At 42.8% G+C, this 17110-nt stretch overlaps 1 protein-coding gene across 1 annotated transcript; it reads left to right on the forward strand.

Annotated features, from left to right (window-relative positions):
• The first annotated feature begins 10632 nt into the window (after positions 1 to 10632).
• On the forward strand, positions 10633 to 17109 carry CTHRC1 (collagen triple helix repeat containing 1). The gene is made up of 4 exons (XM_053944969.1): positions 10633 to 10773; positions 13830 to 14051; positions 15340 to 15556; positions 16688 to 17109. The coding sequence occupies exons 1-4, from the start codon at positions 10633 to 10635 to the stop codon at positions 16828 to 16830; spliced, it is 723 nt and encodes a 240-aa protein (XP_053800944.1). The 3' UTR covers positions 16831 to 17109.
• The last annotated feature ends 1 nt before the right edge of the window (position 17110 follows it).

Genomic DNA, 17110 nt, shown 5'->3' on the forward strand with positions numbered 1-17110 from the left:
AATTATAGCACTGGTTTATGGTAGCTTGTACACTGAATATGAAAGGGAATCTGAAATTATAGCAGTTTATTTTGTGCATAAAAATGAATTTTGTAAATAAGTGAATGCATAAGGTCAATATTTAGAACTACTGTTTTGTATGTATTGTACAAACTTGAGAAAGTTCCCGTGATTCCCTTAGGGTGTTGCTGAAGCCAGCAGTTGGTGATCAGCCAACGTGGCACAGTTCTGGGAAAAGCAGGTTGGACCTTTATCCATAGCATGCACTGATATTTGGGGTGAGACGGGTCCTGCCGCAGGGATGATGCTGAAGGTGCAGCACTGTCTCAGAAAAATGCCTCTTGGAGCCTCTCCTGACATGGTGTTCCAGGGCATGGTGCCAAAGGGAACACCTCAGACTCCTGGGCTTAGTGGGCACAGCCTGATGTGCAGGCTTTGGGCTTTTGTCCTGGGCTGCAGCGACAGCTCGTCTTGTGCTGTTTCTATGTGAGTAACTTCATTAAAAAAAAAAATGCTATAAAGAAATGTCTCACAGATATAACTGCTGCAAATAACTGGTGAATTATTAATGTGCAGGCTTCTTTAACAATCTGTTTACTCAGAAGACAGCCTTAGTGCTTTTCCTCCAAAGCCTAATTTTCTACAAAACCTAGTTTTCTATTATGCTACAGCAATATATTTTCTCTAAATCAAAAAGGCCTTAATACATATAGCCTTTTTAATGCTAGGTTGTTCTCAGGAGCAAGTACTGCTGATGTGGAAAACAATTTCATTGTCTGACTTCATTTGAGTCAAGATTTTTTTAAGAGCCAATGGGATTTATTACTTGAGATAATTTAGAGACAGATGTTACTATTTTCTAAACCTGAATGTCAGTGCATTTTGTAAAACTGTCCAGCATCTTGCATTTGACCACTAATGAGAATATGTCTCAATGTTATGGTGTTGTGCAGAGAATTTACTGTGAGTTGAGGCAGCATTCACAGTGATGCATTGAACAATGAAAATTGCATGGTTCAAAGGACATGTAACTGCTGGAACAACAGGAACTACAGTTCTGATAAACCAAAGTTATTTGTTTTATCCATCATGCATTAAAAATGAAATTTCTTTACCTTTTTATTACAGTACCTGCATTTTAGTATTTGTAATTTAATGCCTTCAATGGGATATGCTCTTTCTTTTAGAATTTTCCTATTAAAAGTACACAGAATTCTTGCTACTGAGTGGACAGTAAGAAATATATGAAAAACCTCCTGTGAAAAGGTGCACTAAATACCCTTCATTTTTCTAGTTCTGTTTGTAACCAGGTAACTTTATACACCTGTTCAGTAGTTTTGTTATTACTGTATTTGTTAGTAATAAAATATGCTGTTGTATAGTAAGAGCTTCTGAGTGGATATTTCTCAGTAACTAGATGTGGCATATTTGTTGCTGTACCCACTACTGTATTATTTTTGCACCTAAAACACAAGTATTTTTTTTTTGTAGGGCTGTGTGAGTTAGTAAGTATTGCAATGTTTTTGTTTCTCCTGTGTGAGAAATTGAGAACAATGCTGGGAATTGTTCACATGAACAGACTTACGAAGGAGTGAGGAACTTGAGCTAGTACTTTCATCCTCATATTTACAACATTTTTTCTTTCATGACCTCCAAAGGCCTCCTTTAGATTATGTAGAATGTGTATTTCCAGACTGCTCATGCTGCCACCTTCTTAAAATATTGATTTTTAATTTTTTAGTGTTAAACCCCCTTTTAGGAAGTCCTGAAAAAAAATTGCTTTTGTGGTAACTGCTCTACAAAAGATAAATGCAAAGTAATTTTGAAGTTATAGCAAAAAAAAATAGATAAATTATATATTAAAAATAGATAAATTATCAAAGAAATGTGAACTACAAAGCAATAATCAAAGCACTGACTGGCAGTGAAACGCATCAGTGGTAGATTGAGACTGTAGCACATTGTGTGTTCTAGGGCAGCTGCACCAGAAAAATCAGACTCAGAATTCCCAGGGTGATCCTTGCAGGCAAGGAGGCTGTGACCTCTCTGGGTGCTTTAATTGCTAAGTACCCAAGCAGTGAATGGGAAGTTGAAGTGCTGTTTGAATGCTCACATCAGTGATGAGGAGAAGGAAACAGAAAAGGGGCACAGAGATGAGTCAGGGCCTGGAAGACTGACTGCCTTATGGTGAGGGGCAGTGCAGAATCTCATAAGCAGCTTCTCTAACAAAAGGTATTTATTTGTTTGCTTTCCTCTTGTAATCTGAATGAAGTTAAACCATTCATGTTCAAAGGGTGTTTCTGAACCTGTGAGAATAACTTCTCCCTGGGAAGAAGGGAGCTGATCTCCATCAGCTGAAGTTGTTTAACGGAGGCTGGCAATCATCTGGAAGCTGTGCTGTAAATCCAGCTATTTACATTGATACAGCCATTCTAATCTTGTTTGGTGCCACTGTTTGCAAGAAACTAGACTATAGGATACTGACAGCTTCTCCAAACCTGGAATTATGTGTGCCAAATAGTCTTTCTCTGAATGAAGTTGTCATAAATCAGTTCAAATTATGCATTGCACTGAGTTTTCAGGTTGCATAGAAAATTTTCAAAGGACAAGAAAAATTTAGCATATCAAATAATATTTGATTTGTGAAATAAACAGCACCTGAAATTGCCAATATGGTACTTTTATGGTACATGTTGTTTATACTGTATCTTACTGCTGTATTTTGTGAAATGTATTTAGTGAAAACTAGGGTAGACTTTACCTAGACTGTAAATCTATGCACATAGTTGAAAAATTAAGTCAAAGTTTGAAAATAAAATAATATTTGTAGCATTTAAAATATGCTATTACCAGAGAAGGAAAAAAAAAAAAAAAAACAAAACAAAAAACCTGCAGTATTTAAGACCTGTTTAAATCCTTCTGTTTTTTTAAAGTAAAAACCCCAACAATTCAGCGATGGAGCACTAACAGGCTGAAGTATCACACTATTTTCTTTGACAATTGTTCAGCTGATTTACAGAGAACTGTAGCTCCTTTTTCCTTACAGGATACAGAATATATTTGGTTTAAACTGTCAAATCCAGTTGAAATTCAGAAGCAAAATAGAAAAAAAAATTGATATGAAAAGTTGAACTTCTTTAATAAAAATTAGTTCAGCATTCTGCAAAACACTGAAAAATGCAGTAGCTGAAGTTTTGCTGTGAAGTTTGACCACCCAGTCTCAACGTGCTGTTTCAGAAGGCTGCACATCAAAGGACAGATTCTGCATCCTTCCCTTCACACTGGCCACTTGTTGGATCAGTCTTTGAAGGCATCTGGCTGCTCTCTGCCTGCATTCACTGGTAAAACTCACTGCCAGTATTAACCAGTGGTATTTGCAGTAATTGGGATGGCTGGCACCAAAGGTATTTCAGAGTCTCATGAGTATAGATGTTATTTCCTGCACATTACCTTTTTTTTGCACTTATTCTTTCATGCCTTTACACTTATCATACTTGTATTTTTTAATGGACTGGAGTTTAATTAAAGCAACTTACACCATGCATTCATGAGCTTTCTGCTTTGTATACCTAGAAGTGGAGCTCAGAATGTATTTCTGATTTGCATCTATGAAATCCACTTCTGTTTATTAACTGGATTTTACTTCCTATTAAAAAGCACTTGAGATTAAAAGTATAATAAAAGATTAAAAACATGCCAGGACATTTATATCCAAGCTCTTTGTTAATGTTTATTCCCTGCATTTTAAACTTTGATCACTGAAACAAAATGTGAAATAAAATTTTGCTTTCTTTCAGGTTTTACTAGTCAAAATAAAGTAATGGCCAGTGAGCTCTTTAAACAATGATCTATCTTCATTAAATGGGTCAGAGCTGGTTTCTTAGCACAGACAGGAGCTGGAGAGGGAAGTAGTTCCTGCTGTTTGGAAGAAAGCACTTTTTGTGGAAGGGCAGTGCTGAACGGGCACTTAGTGCTGGGCAGAAGTGATGTGGAGGGACACTGACCTCCCTCCCAGAGAGCACACTCAGGTACAGCAGGGTAGTTATGAGAGAACATTGGGTATTTAAAGAGGAAAGGTATTTTAGGACTCATTTTTGCCGTGCAAGGTGAAGAGACACAGCAAGAAGACATTTTGTTGCCATTGAGTAGGTTTGTCAGAGGTGAGGGGAGGATGATTAGACATGGCCACCAAAGGGGTCTTAATGGGAAAAAGGATGTTCCATGTTGGTTGTGTATGAAGGACTAAGAAGAGAATGTGTGTCCCAGTTTATCTTCCTGGTGTTCTACCTTACCACATGAAACTAGATCACAAGAAATTAATAGTAAATTTTTAGTTATTAGTTGAAGGCTTAAGCTATCTGGGAAGCATTCCCTCCAGACCCAATTCTAATAGTATCACACCTACCATCCAAGAGTGCAGGTAAGTCTTGAATGACCAAAGATGGAGGCTTTCAGGAAGCTGAAGCAGTTGAGTTCACTAGGTTTGAGTCACTGGTGTTGCCCACTGGACACAGTCCTATCTGGGACTTGTTCTTCTCCTTCCAGATTCCTACAGGCATGGCTGTGATCCAGACTTCCAAGTAAAGAACAAGTGGATGCGCTGCAGGGATAAATAATCTAGACACATGAATCTGTGAAATGTGGAGACATGGCATTGATAGGTGTGTAGGTGTGATGTGCCAGAGGGTGGATGAGATGCAAATGTATTGGGCTGGCTCACCATGCAAATTAATTTATTTTTCCTAAAATTATTCTTAAATTATTTCTTAAAATTCTAGTAGGCCAGATTATCCTTAGAAAGACACCTAAAGATGCTGATAGCTGTGATGAGGTTCTCTATGGAGAGAAATGGACAGGCACCAAACCAGCAGGAAAAGCCAAGAAAGCACATGCACACACACACAAACACACACACACACAAAAGAAAAAGGAGAAATTTGCCTTTTAAATTAATATTACTTCAACAGCATTTTTAGGGCACACACCCTGAAAATTCCTCTACTTGACAATGGGAAATTCTGAACTCATAAATAAGATCTGTAAACAACCAAGAGGTGCTGTAATTACAGCAAAGTTACAAGGACAGAAGCAAGGAAACCAACACTAAGTTATGCCTCACAAAAGCATAGTTAGATGGGCACCTGCTGAAAAAATGTAACTTAAAGAAGGGCTCAAAATTACATTTTTCTTCACAGGAACCTGGTGAGTCTTTTGCTATTCTGGCCAAACACAATTTCATCTCCAGGTGAGCCAGGGATTCAGGTGCTTGATCCTTTCCAGTGCCATTGTACCAGTCACCTGTTGATGCAAATCAAATATGATTTCTATATTAGCACATAAAACAACTTAAATGCAAGACTTTACCTGTTTCAGTACCCCTCAGGACTGAAGGATGACCCCACTGAGCCATTTGTGGTGAACTTCACTGGCCTGACCCAGCAGCCCCTGTCCATGCATTGCCCTTTCAGTGACAGTGGGTCATGTGTGAGGAGATGCTGGGGGTGGTCTCCAGAAGCTCCACAGCCCTGCTTGCCTCAAGCCATGGCACTTTTTCACTGAGGTCAGTGTGAGCATGGGGAGCCAGGTGACAGGAATGCCACAGGCTTCAAGCTCCACCACTGCATCCAAGAAGCAGAGCTGCAGTGATCACATGTGCTCCCATCTGTCATTGTTGTTTGGCTCTGCTCATCTGTCTCTCTTCTGAGTTTTGTGCAAATGGACCAAATAGTTTGTTTCTTTGACCAAATCTTTCATCTACAGGCTTCTGTGCATTTTGTGTGTGCCTTCTATGGTGGCTATTGACCTCTGGTTTCTGTAAACTACCTTGAAGGGCTGCAGAGCCCTGCCTCAGCCCTGCTCATATCTTGCTTATCCTGAAGAACTCCTTTTCAAAGGTTTTACTGGACACAAATAAAACATTTCAAAGTTCAAGTCTATTCCTTTAATTTCAGGATTATCACTTATTTGAGCTACTACCTTTCAAAACTGGAAGGACAAACTTCTGGCAGTGCATTTGATGAATGATGTAGAAAAAGGCAGATTGTGCCCTTCATTTGAAGAAGCCTTCCTGTCTGAATGGAGCACTGTATTTCACATCCTAATAACCATTTATTAGCATAGGATTTAAGGAAAGTTAGCTTTTCAGTTCTGTATAAGCCTTTCTATTCATTGAGGTTTCATGAGGTAGCCAAGTGATTTTTCTATCACTGACTGATTCCCAGCCACTGGTAATGAGCAAATGTTCCTCCTGAGACTCAGCTCTCCCCTTGCACATGATGATTCACTGGACACCCAGTGGATTTAATTTTAAACTGGACTGAAATAATTTTACCATTCTACAAGTCCTTGAACAACCCAATATAAATGGACCTGCTTCAACCAGATGTGCCCCTGATGTCTCTGCAGACCCAAATGTTTCCGTGGCTGCAGCTGGGATTGTGCCAGCTGCTCTTGGGAGCAGACTTGCAGAGGCACAGACCAGACCCCTTCAGGGTCTGAAATTTGCAACCAGCAGCTAATGGAAACAGTATGGGCTTCTCATCATAAAGTTTGCACTATGGAAACATCTGGATGTCCTGAGTTATCCTTTATCAGCGAAGCAGACAGTTCTCCCAAATCGTTTTATTAAAGTTTATCTCTCTCTGACTGTTTGTGAATAGTGTTTAGTTTAAAATATTCAGTGCCTCCATTATTATTGTAGAAACACAGCTATAAGCAAATGCAACTATAAATCAACTGCTGTCTTGGACAGAAATAACTAGATCTGCCTGGAATCCCAGCAGGCAATGGAAGGAACTGTTTCCATAAGTTTTCATTGGTATATGACCTATGTTCTGGTCTTGACTTGTCAGAGACAATGTTAAAGATTTCTCCCCATAGAAAACATAATTAATATGAGTAATAAAAAGTGTCAATTCTCTCATGTTTTCTATTATGTAAAAACACATTTCCTATAGTAACATTAAGAACTGCCATGTGCTTATTCAAAAATAAAGAATTAACACTTACCTTCAGGATTTTTTTTTCTCAAACTCAAAAAATGCTGTCCTCATGTATGTGAACACAGGAATTCGCTTCTACAGACACACCTCTGAAGGATGAGCACATGCCCCGAATCAGATTTTAAGATTCAAATGTTAATATGTGTACCTGCAAAGCACTGCTGTGGCTAAAATGCTTTTATCATTTTTCATAGAAGTTACTGGAAGGTTTTTTGTTCTGTGCTAGTAAAGCAATAAAATGGAGGGAGAGATGTTTTGGAATTTTTTTTTTAATATTACTCATGCTATATGAATCATATATTTAAATTAAGAGGTGTTAGAAGGGACTAAGACTACAATCCCATTGATTTTTGTGCTGTTCCAAAGGTTTTTTTGGTGGAAGAAGTTGGAATCAATTTCTTAAATCTGTAATAAATTACTCAAGAGCTTTTACTTTGGTTTTCTTCCACAGCAGTACAGACAGCTCTTTGTCTCCTTGATCAGACAGGCAGCCTGCAAAGAGCCATTTGAAAATTCAACAGTTTTCCCTGATCTCAGCCTTTTACACCAACTTAAAACTCACCCTAAAATGTCAGTAATAAAGTGAACAAGATCTAAATTATGAACTCCACAGTTAAAAGCACCAAGGATGCATTGGCAAGGGTGCTGAGTGTTGTGATGCTGAGCACTGCAGTGCTAACCTCGACTGCTCTGCTGTTATCTGGGGTATAACAACATGATCCCCAGAGTGATGCAGAGATCAGGCTGCCAGCCAAGGTCAAAATCCCCAGACATCCTCAGAATAGGGAAATGTAAGAGCAGTAAGAGTTAAAGGCAGATGAAAGGTCCAAGTCTTGGCATTTACCTTCCTGGGCCTCTTTTGTCTCAGGATCCTCAGCCTTTAACTTTCTCTAATGTTTAGACACCTAAGTCTGGTGTTCCTGGTTCCCTGCAGTTATTTCACACTGTAAAGATTAAGGACTGAATAATAATTGATTTGAATAACAAATACTTACTGGCTGAATTCAAACCAGTGTGCTAACAAACAGTATTCATAAACTGGAATAGTTTGGACAGGAAAGGCAGACAGACCCAGTGACCCCATGGACAGTCCCTTGAATTTAAATACGTTATAGCTGAGGTGAATGGAAACACATGTGTGTATGGGAACATCCTCCTCTCCAGACTTGTGTGTCTGGATTTTTGGGATGCTGAGAGGCTGTGTGAGGGGGAAAGCAGCTCAAGCTGCAGCAGAGAGACTGCACTTACGGCATCAGCCTCATCTATGGTGCAAGATGCATTGACTGTGCCATAGTGACCTTGTGTGAGCCTGCCCAGGCTGTGCAAGAGCAGACTGACCATCTGGGAAATTTTAGTGACATTAATAACAACTCATAATATTTGCCGATATGTTTGTGAGGCCTTGTATAAAAGATAAAACCTATATCATATGGCAGGATGGATAAAATGAAGAAATCACTAGTTGATGTAGTACAGATCGTGGTCAGAGGTTGCTCAGGCAAGTTTATTACCAGTCCTTGGATCATGGTCAGAGGATGCTCAGGCAAGTTTATTATCACTCCTTTGAGCTGCAAAATAGTTAAGGTAAAATAGATCAGTAGTTCTGATTCAATTTGAGTATCTCACCAGCATTTGGCAGTGATTGGTGCCCTCAGAAGCATTTAAATATATCAGAAGCCCACAGAGCATAAGCCTAACAGATGGCAAGGCTTGCTTGGGCTGAAAAAGGCTAAAGAGGATGTTGACATTTCTGTTTTCCAGATGGAAATGCACACTGCAAGTCAAATGAGTGCTAGAAACTGCACTCACTAGAGCTCAAAGCAGATGTCCCACCGTTGTTTGCTAAGACCTTCTCTTACAGTGCTCCTCAGTTTGCTTCCTCTGGCAAAGCCATTTGGAATTCCAAAGCTTCTAAACCACACTCAACTATATGGTGAGCAAACCCAGGTGGGGAAATAATTGTGAACGTCCATGCAAATTTTGTTCTCTAAAACCCTGAGTGATTGCCTTAGGAAAGCGTGCAGTGCTGCTGCACTGTGCACTTCAGCTGCTGCACCTTGCCTGAGGAAATTAATTCTGTAATGCAGAAGTTTGGCACCCTGTGAAGAGACACACCTTAGCAACAGCCTGTGTTGATGCTGAGGATCCCCAGCCCTTGGTAAGGACGCTTGTGCGAACATGCAGGTGACACAGAAATCAAACATTACCGCCTTCACAGCGCTGCCATCAGCCCAGGCCAGAGGCGGCAGGGTTTGCTGACAGCACCACACAATTGCTCAGTGAAGCCTCTGCCTGCGTGTGTTTGTGGATGCTGACTGAGCTGTCACCAAAGCAATTGTTACAATTAAGGATTTACATCATTCCATAAATTTTCCCAGCTGGTTTAGGGAAACATTATTATTTTCCAGCTGTTTTTTTGAAGTTGGCAGGGTGTAACGCTGCCCTTCTTCACAAGGTAGGAGCCCTCACCTCAGCAATGTGGCTGATGTCAGTCTCAGCTCTCAGGACAGCGTGTGACGGGGTTGATGACAGCAGTGTGACTGGCCTGTGGTGTAGCTCTCTCTTTGCTGTTCTTCACCAGCACAGACATGGAAAGGGGAGAAAGGCAGAAGCGGCTTAAAATGCAGAGCCACATGAAGGGGTTCAGTCTACACAGAAATGTGGTTCCATGCAGCTTGTTTGAATGACTCAACATCTTGTAGCATTCTTTCCTGCAGGAGAAATGTGTGGTTTTGTTAAATACTTCAGGGAAAAAAAAAATGTGTTGAAGCTTATCTCCCCCTTCTGGAAACTCTACCTCCACAAATCCCACGAAGTTTGCAGTATACAGAAGCTACATCTCAAACATTTGTTATTTCTATTTTGAATTCTTGAGGACATATCACATCCTTTATTTTACAGTGCTTTCAGTTCTAGAATGATGAAAAACAATGTATGATTTTACATTAAAGCAATATGAGATGGTTTACACTGTGTAGCCAAGAACTTTCTTTCCTTCTGTTGCTAAATTGACAATATTCAGTCTGGCAATACCCGGTTTTTCGAAAAAGCCCAAAATCCTCTATTGTTCAGAAGGATTTTTTGTCCTTACCTTGATTTCTGTTAAAGTGAAATCTGTGACTGATGCCCAGCTGATACGTTATCACACAGTGCATCAGGATCCCGCTGTGGCGTTAAGCGGTTTCTTGCAGACACAGCTCCTTCATCGGAAAGGAGCTACCGAGTGCCGAGCAAACACCTGGAGACGTGGAAGGGAACTGCCTGGGGCTCCGGGAGAGCCCGTGAGGAGAGCCGGGAGGGGCTCCGGGAGAGCCGGGCATGGCCCCGCAGCGCTGCCGCCGCCCGGCTCGGCTGGGCTCGGCTCGGCGCGGCCGGGGGCTCCGGCACGGCCCGCGGAAAGCTCGGCGGGGCCGGCCCGAGGGGCGGGAGCCCCCGGCCCCGTGCCAATGGCTGCGGGGGGGTGGCTCTGCCTGGCCGTCTCGCTCGGTTACAGGATGGAAATTCCCGGCCTCCCCGGGGAGGGAGCTGGGGCTGCGCGCTCTGAAAGGCTCATTTATCGCCGCGCTGCCGCCCAGAGCGGCGGACCCGGGCTCCTGCTGCAGCCGGCCCCGGCGCATCCCCGCCCCGCAGCATGCCCCGCGCCCCGGCCGCCACCGCCGCCCCGCTGCTGCTGCTGCTGGCGCTGCTGCTGGCGGCGGCGCCGCCGCACGGCGGCTCCGAGAGCCCCAAGGGGAAGCAGAAGGCGCTCCGCCAGCGGGAGGTGGTGGACGTGGTGAGAGCGGCGGGGCCGGGGGCCGGGAGCGGGGCGGGCGGAGGTGTTGGGGGAGTCGTGCGGGCGGAGAGTGGCCGGAGGAGCCACGCAGCCGCTTTGTTATTGCAAAGATATGAAAAAAACCAATAGATCAGAGGCTTTCGAAAAACCTCTCGGCCCCTCCAGCAGAGCAGCGCCGGTCCCGCGCTGCGGGCATCTCTCGGTTCAGTTAATTATGCCCTTGTTGTGCTGAATCAGGAAAACGCGGAGAAGGCGCTGGACGGGCTTTGACACAAACCGCAGGCTTTCGGCGGCCCGGTGTTTGAGTGCTTTCCCCATCGGGCCAGGGTCGGGGATGGCGGCTGGAGCCGGCGGAGCCCGCGCTCCCCGCCGTGCCGGGGGGGACATCGCGGCGGGAGCCGAGGCAGCGCCGTGGGCTGGGCAACGCCGAAATCTTCCTGCCCTTCCAACATAAGTAGTAAATGCTGCTTAGTTCTTTCCAACATAAGCAGTTAACTGCTGTTTATCTCCTAAAATGCTAGTGGATAAATAGTGATGAGAAAAACTATCTGCATGCTCTGAAAACTATCTGCATGCTTACCGAACACACTTTTCCTTTGAGTCGCGTGAATGCATTATTTCCTTTGGCGGCAGGGACTGCACACCACTGTTTGCAATTCCATTGCTCCTAGAAACCTGAATGCATTGGGACTATCCCATCTCAGGGATAGATGATGACAGGAGGGAAATTTTCCAGTCCTTGGAATGTAGAAAGCAGATGTGAAGGTATTTCTGTGAGTTGCTGGACTGCCGTTCACCTTCTGTAGAAAATCACTCGTATGACCATTTCTTCCATGATCTCCAGAAAGACCCTCTAAAGTGATGTGCTGGAAGCATCACTGCTAGCAAAGCTCCTTTTCTTTCACACTGTTTCATTGCCTTTTCACTTTTATTGTGGAAATTGAACTGCATTGAGAATAAGGAGTCTGTACACATGGATGAGCTAACATTTTCTAAGCAGTATTTTAGGGTGCCTCATTTCTTTGAATTTGCTTGATGCTTTTTGGGTGCATCAGAGTGAGCAGCAAAGTGCGGGTAAATCAGTAGCAGCTGATTCGAGCACAGCCCAGCTGTACAGACTGCTTCAGCAGAAGCCCTGCCAGGGCAGAGTGGAGGCAGGACTGAGGGGGGCTTCTGCCTTCAGTAGATATTTAAAGTATGTTTTATGCATTTCCAGCTTAAGAAAACATGAAAAATTCTTGACTTGGCAAGACAGATAATTTTAGTTGGAGTAGAGCCCAAAGCCCAGGTGATTCTTGTGCTCCCATTTATTTTTGGGATGTGCCATGGCTGAGGTGCTCTCCCTGTCTGGCTGTGGGTGGCAGCTCCTGTGCGAAGGCAGGTCAGCCCCTCTTGGTGTCTCTGGGGATGGGGGGCAATAGGCCAGAGCTTTGGCCTGACCCAGCTCTTGCCTATTTCCACATCCAGGATTTCTGTGGTGAGTAACCACATGCAAAAGCCGGAGCCTGTCACTGTTACAAATAGAGTCCAATGGGAAAGCAACTGCAAAACCAGATAACTGTTGCTGTGTGAAATAGAAATGTCTTTGCATTGTTCTCCTGGGTTGGTGTGTGCTTTGCCAACCAGCCTTCTCTTCAGCTAACTTTTCTAAAATGTGGTTTTCTTAATGAAAATATTCCAGTATTTCCACTGCCTTTAGCCAGCAGGGTTTTCTTTGGTGAAGGTATTAAGGGAAAGCTAGCAACCATTAGTCAAACCCTCATCTGACTTCATACTAGACTTCTCTATAGAGTCACTGATTTTACTTCTGGTGTGGCTCCAGCTAAGCCTGTGATGGCTCTGCTGGTTTTTGCAGCAGACCTCGTGAAAAGGCACAGCCTCAGAAGAAAATTCTGACAAAGGAAAGAGCGTGGGGGCTGTAGTTTACAGCTCTGCAGTGCAGACAGGGGCATGGCTGGCATGAGGGGGAATAGCTGCAGCACTGTTTCTTTTGAAACAGGTGGGCATTAGGTGGTTTAAACTAGATAAAGACAAATAAATGTGAGAAAGTGGAAGAGCAGAATACAGCTATTTGTGAGGTTTTGGGATGAAGACTGGAGGAAGCAGTCGGTCACCAGGTGGGACAGAGCACATGAAGTAAAAGCTATGGCCAGCCCCTGCAGGTTCCTGCTCAGCATTCCCATGCCCAGAGCTCCTCCTGCATCCCAGCACTCAGGCTGCTGGGGGAGGGAGCCCTGGGCTTCACAAACCTATGCTCCAAGGTGGGCAGCCCCAAGTCTCAGAAGGTGAAAAGGCAGTGTGTGTTAACATGGAGTTTGGGAAAGCAATATTTGATCTTTCCTAATACTGTGATGTTAGGAAGGATGTTAGTGTGCCCTCCTCCCACATGTACCTTCCCACAGATACCTTCCCTTTACAAACAGGATTCCTGAGGTCAGCTTTATTCTAGGGTGCAGATTCCCACATCCATATCACCATCCATTTGTGTGCATATTGGAGTCTGAATTGTGGGGCTTGATTATCACTATGTGGTTGTCACCTCATCACCAGAGGAGCAGTGACAGAAGAAAAGTGGCATTAACCTTTGCACCTTTGCTCGCTATGAAATGGAAAATCTTCTTAAAAAAAAAACCGAAAAATAATACTGAACACGTATTAGCATAGACAGTTATACAAGTAATGGTGGGTCAGGAGAAAGTTACTATTAACTATTAACATTTTTTTGTTTCTGTATTGAAATGTTTTGACTCTTGTGAGGTTTTCCAACAGGTTTTAATTCTTGGACTAGGTACATTTTTAATTCTAGGATTTATGCATCTTTTTGTTAAAAAAAGGCATCTTATTTTACAGCAAATTTTGCTGGACTGCTTATCTTTGAAAATTTATTCTTCCTTTTTTTTTTTTTTTTCCTTCTGTGGAATCATTTTCTCGGAGATGCAGAAATAGCCCATTGTGGCACAGCAGGGGATTTGTGTTTTGTTGTTATTCACTTGTGTTTGACTTGGTTAGCCTTGGAGATAAGGGATGGAAGCAGCAAGATCTGTTCTATCTTCCAGTATAATGGCATGTGCTTACAAGGCCCCAGTGGTGTTCCTGGACGGGATGGAAACCCAGGAGCCAATGGGATCCCTGGGACACCTGGAATCCCAGGACGGGATGGGTTGAAAGGGGAGAAGGGCGAGTGCATGCGTGAGAGCATCGAGGAGTCCTGGACACCCAACTTCAAGCAGTGTTCGTGGAGCGCGCTGAATTACGGCATCGACCTTGGGAAGATCGCGGTAAGCTGGCTCTGCATGGAGGGGCTGCACCAGCCACAGCGGGCTCTAGGACTGCCTCTGGGAGCTGGGCAGCACCAGCCTCACAGATTCCCTGCTGGGGCCTTTTTCTGCATGCAATGGTGAACTTCTGAAAAGCTTAGCTACTTCGGATTGCTCTCAGCTGTGTTTCAGCTATGTGCCTGTTTCATTCCTGGAATAGGGTTTCGGAAGAATTTTGTACCTGGTGTAAGAGTACATTTAGTAGACCAGATTTGTAACTGTAAGGCTGAAAGTCACAGTACCAAAAAAGTACCTCTAGCTTTTTTGGGCAAGGTTTTCACCATTTCAATCCTAAGAAGGGATGAACATCTTTAGTCTCTTAATTGTACCCGTCTTTATAACTCTTGCTTCATAGTGGTTATTCACTGAAATTCAGTTGCAGGATGCTACTGCAAAGGATCACCATTGCTCAGGAGCAGAATTGCCAGTGTCACCCAGACTGACACAATCTGTCCTCCACTGCAGCCCTGGGTGTAAAACTTTTGGAAAAAATCCCTGCTCAATCCCAGCTATGAAGCAAAGCCCAGAGTGATTATAGCAGTTTAACTGCTGTGCTGTGGTTAGAGGGAGAATCAACTTTTTCAGCAGACTTTTCTTACAGCCTGCCTTGTACTTACAGAACTGTCCCTAGCTTTTTTTCTTTGTTTTCGTTTTTTTTTTTTTTTTTCCCATGATATCAAGCATTTTGAAGACAGGTTAACAACCATTTAAAAACATGAAAGTATTTATTTTTAAGTTGTGTAGCTTTTATTGGGTATAAACTGCTCAGAAATCTTGTGATAATTGGTAAGTCCAGGATTTCTGTTAGCAGAGACAGAAACTGTGCTGTCTTGTCATGCAAAGACTTGGGGGTTGGACTAGATGATCTTCAGAGGTCCCTTCCAATCCTTTTGATTGTGTGATCCTGTGGCTTGAGTGCAGCTTTCAGAGAGCTTATATCCCTTTACATAAATCCCAGAAGGCAACTAAGCTACCAACTTAACAGTAGGTGTTATCAAAATAAAGTTAAGAATTTCCATAATCTGTTTCTCCTTTACCATCTCTGAGGTGCTGTTCTGATTTGCATCTTTGCACCACAATGGATTTTACAGGCTCTGATCTTTTTTTTTTCCCAGAGGGGGGTAAAGAGAATAGCCAAAACATTTTGAAATAAATATATTCCTAAATCTGTGTCCTAAATATAAATATATAGAAATTAAATAGGCTCAAAGCCAGAGGTTTGTGCCAAAGCACCTTTGTCTCCTGTCAGGAATGCACGTTTACCAAGATGCGCTCCAACAGCGCCCTCCGCGTGCTCTTCAGCGGCTCCCTCCGGCTCAAGTGCAGGAACGCCTGCTGCCAGCGCTGGTACTTCACCTTCAACGGGGCAGAGTGTGCTGGCCCACTGCCTATTGAAGCCATAATATACTTAGATCAAGGAAGCCCAGAGCTGAATTCTACTATTAACATACACAGAACTTCCTCAGGTATGTATGCCGGGAGAGCAGAGATGGAGTAGAAGGCAGCAGCGGTTACCAAACGCAGAGTGGCCAACTCACACTTGTTCTCTTACTCTGCTCTCTCAGAGTTGACTATTGATAAGTAACAGTATAATAATTATTTATTAAGTGGTACTTTTTGCTGTGGCATTTTTCGTGGCACTTAAAACCTGAGATTTAGAAATGGAAGATATTTCTGTCCAGACAGGTCTACTGATCTCTGCCACAATATGATTACAGAGACATTCTGTGCTGTATTAGCCTATGGAGAAACAGCTTACTGTCAAGTAGACAGTGTCATCCTGGCTTAAAATACTGGTATTTGCACACTATCTGTGCAAAAATGAGACTTTCCTCCTGCAATTTCTACTCTGATTTTAGGTGGGGCACAAAAGTACCTCCAAAGTGAAATATCTGGGAGCAATTATTCATTTGCTTAGCAGAGACAAATTAGTGAATTCATTAAATATAAAAGGATGTGACACTAAGAAAAAGCATGTAAAGTCTGTGTCCTTTCTCCATTTTCCTCCCTGTACTGCATGACTACATGAAATCTAATGTCTAAAGCTATTATAGGATTTTTTCAGCATAGGGGTAGAGCTGACTCATCTTCATTACCCCACCTCCAGCTAGTGGTGCCAGTGGGGCATCAGGAGTGCAACTTTATGCAGAAGCAGCGACTGACGTGTGGAAAAGCTTACAGGGTGGCAACCACCTTTACAGAGCTGAGCTGTAAACCAGGCATGGCTGTGCTCCCACCCCCTCCCACCACTGCTAGAAAGATGTCTGGAAGGGTATGAAGCCATATTCCAGCTCCCAGTGTGTAAATTTGGGTATTTAAAGCAGCAGGTATACCTCCCATTTAGCCATCTGGTAGTGCAGGTACTGCAATGAGTGTCAAACAGCAGCATGGACAGAGGCACTGCATGGCTGTAACTGATGTTCCCACATCTCTACATAATAGTTTTTATTTCTGAGATTGTTTTAAAATTCTAAAAACTGTTCATATTTAACAAAATAGCAACAAGCTGCTGTTCTTGAGTACTTGAGTCCACTTTCAGTTGTGAAATACAAAAGGATTGTGTCTGCTGAGGTAACCTGATTTTTGTCTCTAACCAGTGGAAGGTCTGTGTGAAGGGATCAATGCTGGCTTGGTGGACATTGCCATCTGGGTTGGGACGTGCTCAGATTATCCACGGGGAGATGCTTCTACTGGATGGAATTCAGTCTCCCGAATCATCATTGAAGAACTGCCAAAATAACTTCCCTCCCTTTTTATAATACCTGTTTTTTTTTAATTTTGTACTATTTTTTTCAGAATTTATTTCAATAGAGTTGGATGCAAGTACTGGACTGAAAGGCACCAAAGCCTTGCATCTGTAGCCTTTGCCTTGTTTTGTACATGGCAGAGGCTTTTTATAATAATCATTTTAGAATACAAATATCAAAACCAAGTTCACTAACATTTTAAATTTCTTTTTTGATGTAATAGCACCACTGTTTTTAGAATTAACCATAACTTTTTGTATCAAATAAATAAGA

This window comes from Vidua chalybeata, chromosome 1, assembly GCF_026979565.1.
Source record: "Vidua chalybeata isolate OUT-0048 chromosome 1, bVidCha1 merged haplotype, whole genome shotgun sequence".
NCBI lineage: Eukaryota > Metazoa > Chordata > Aves > Passeriformes > Viduidae > Vidua > Vidua chalybeata.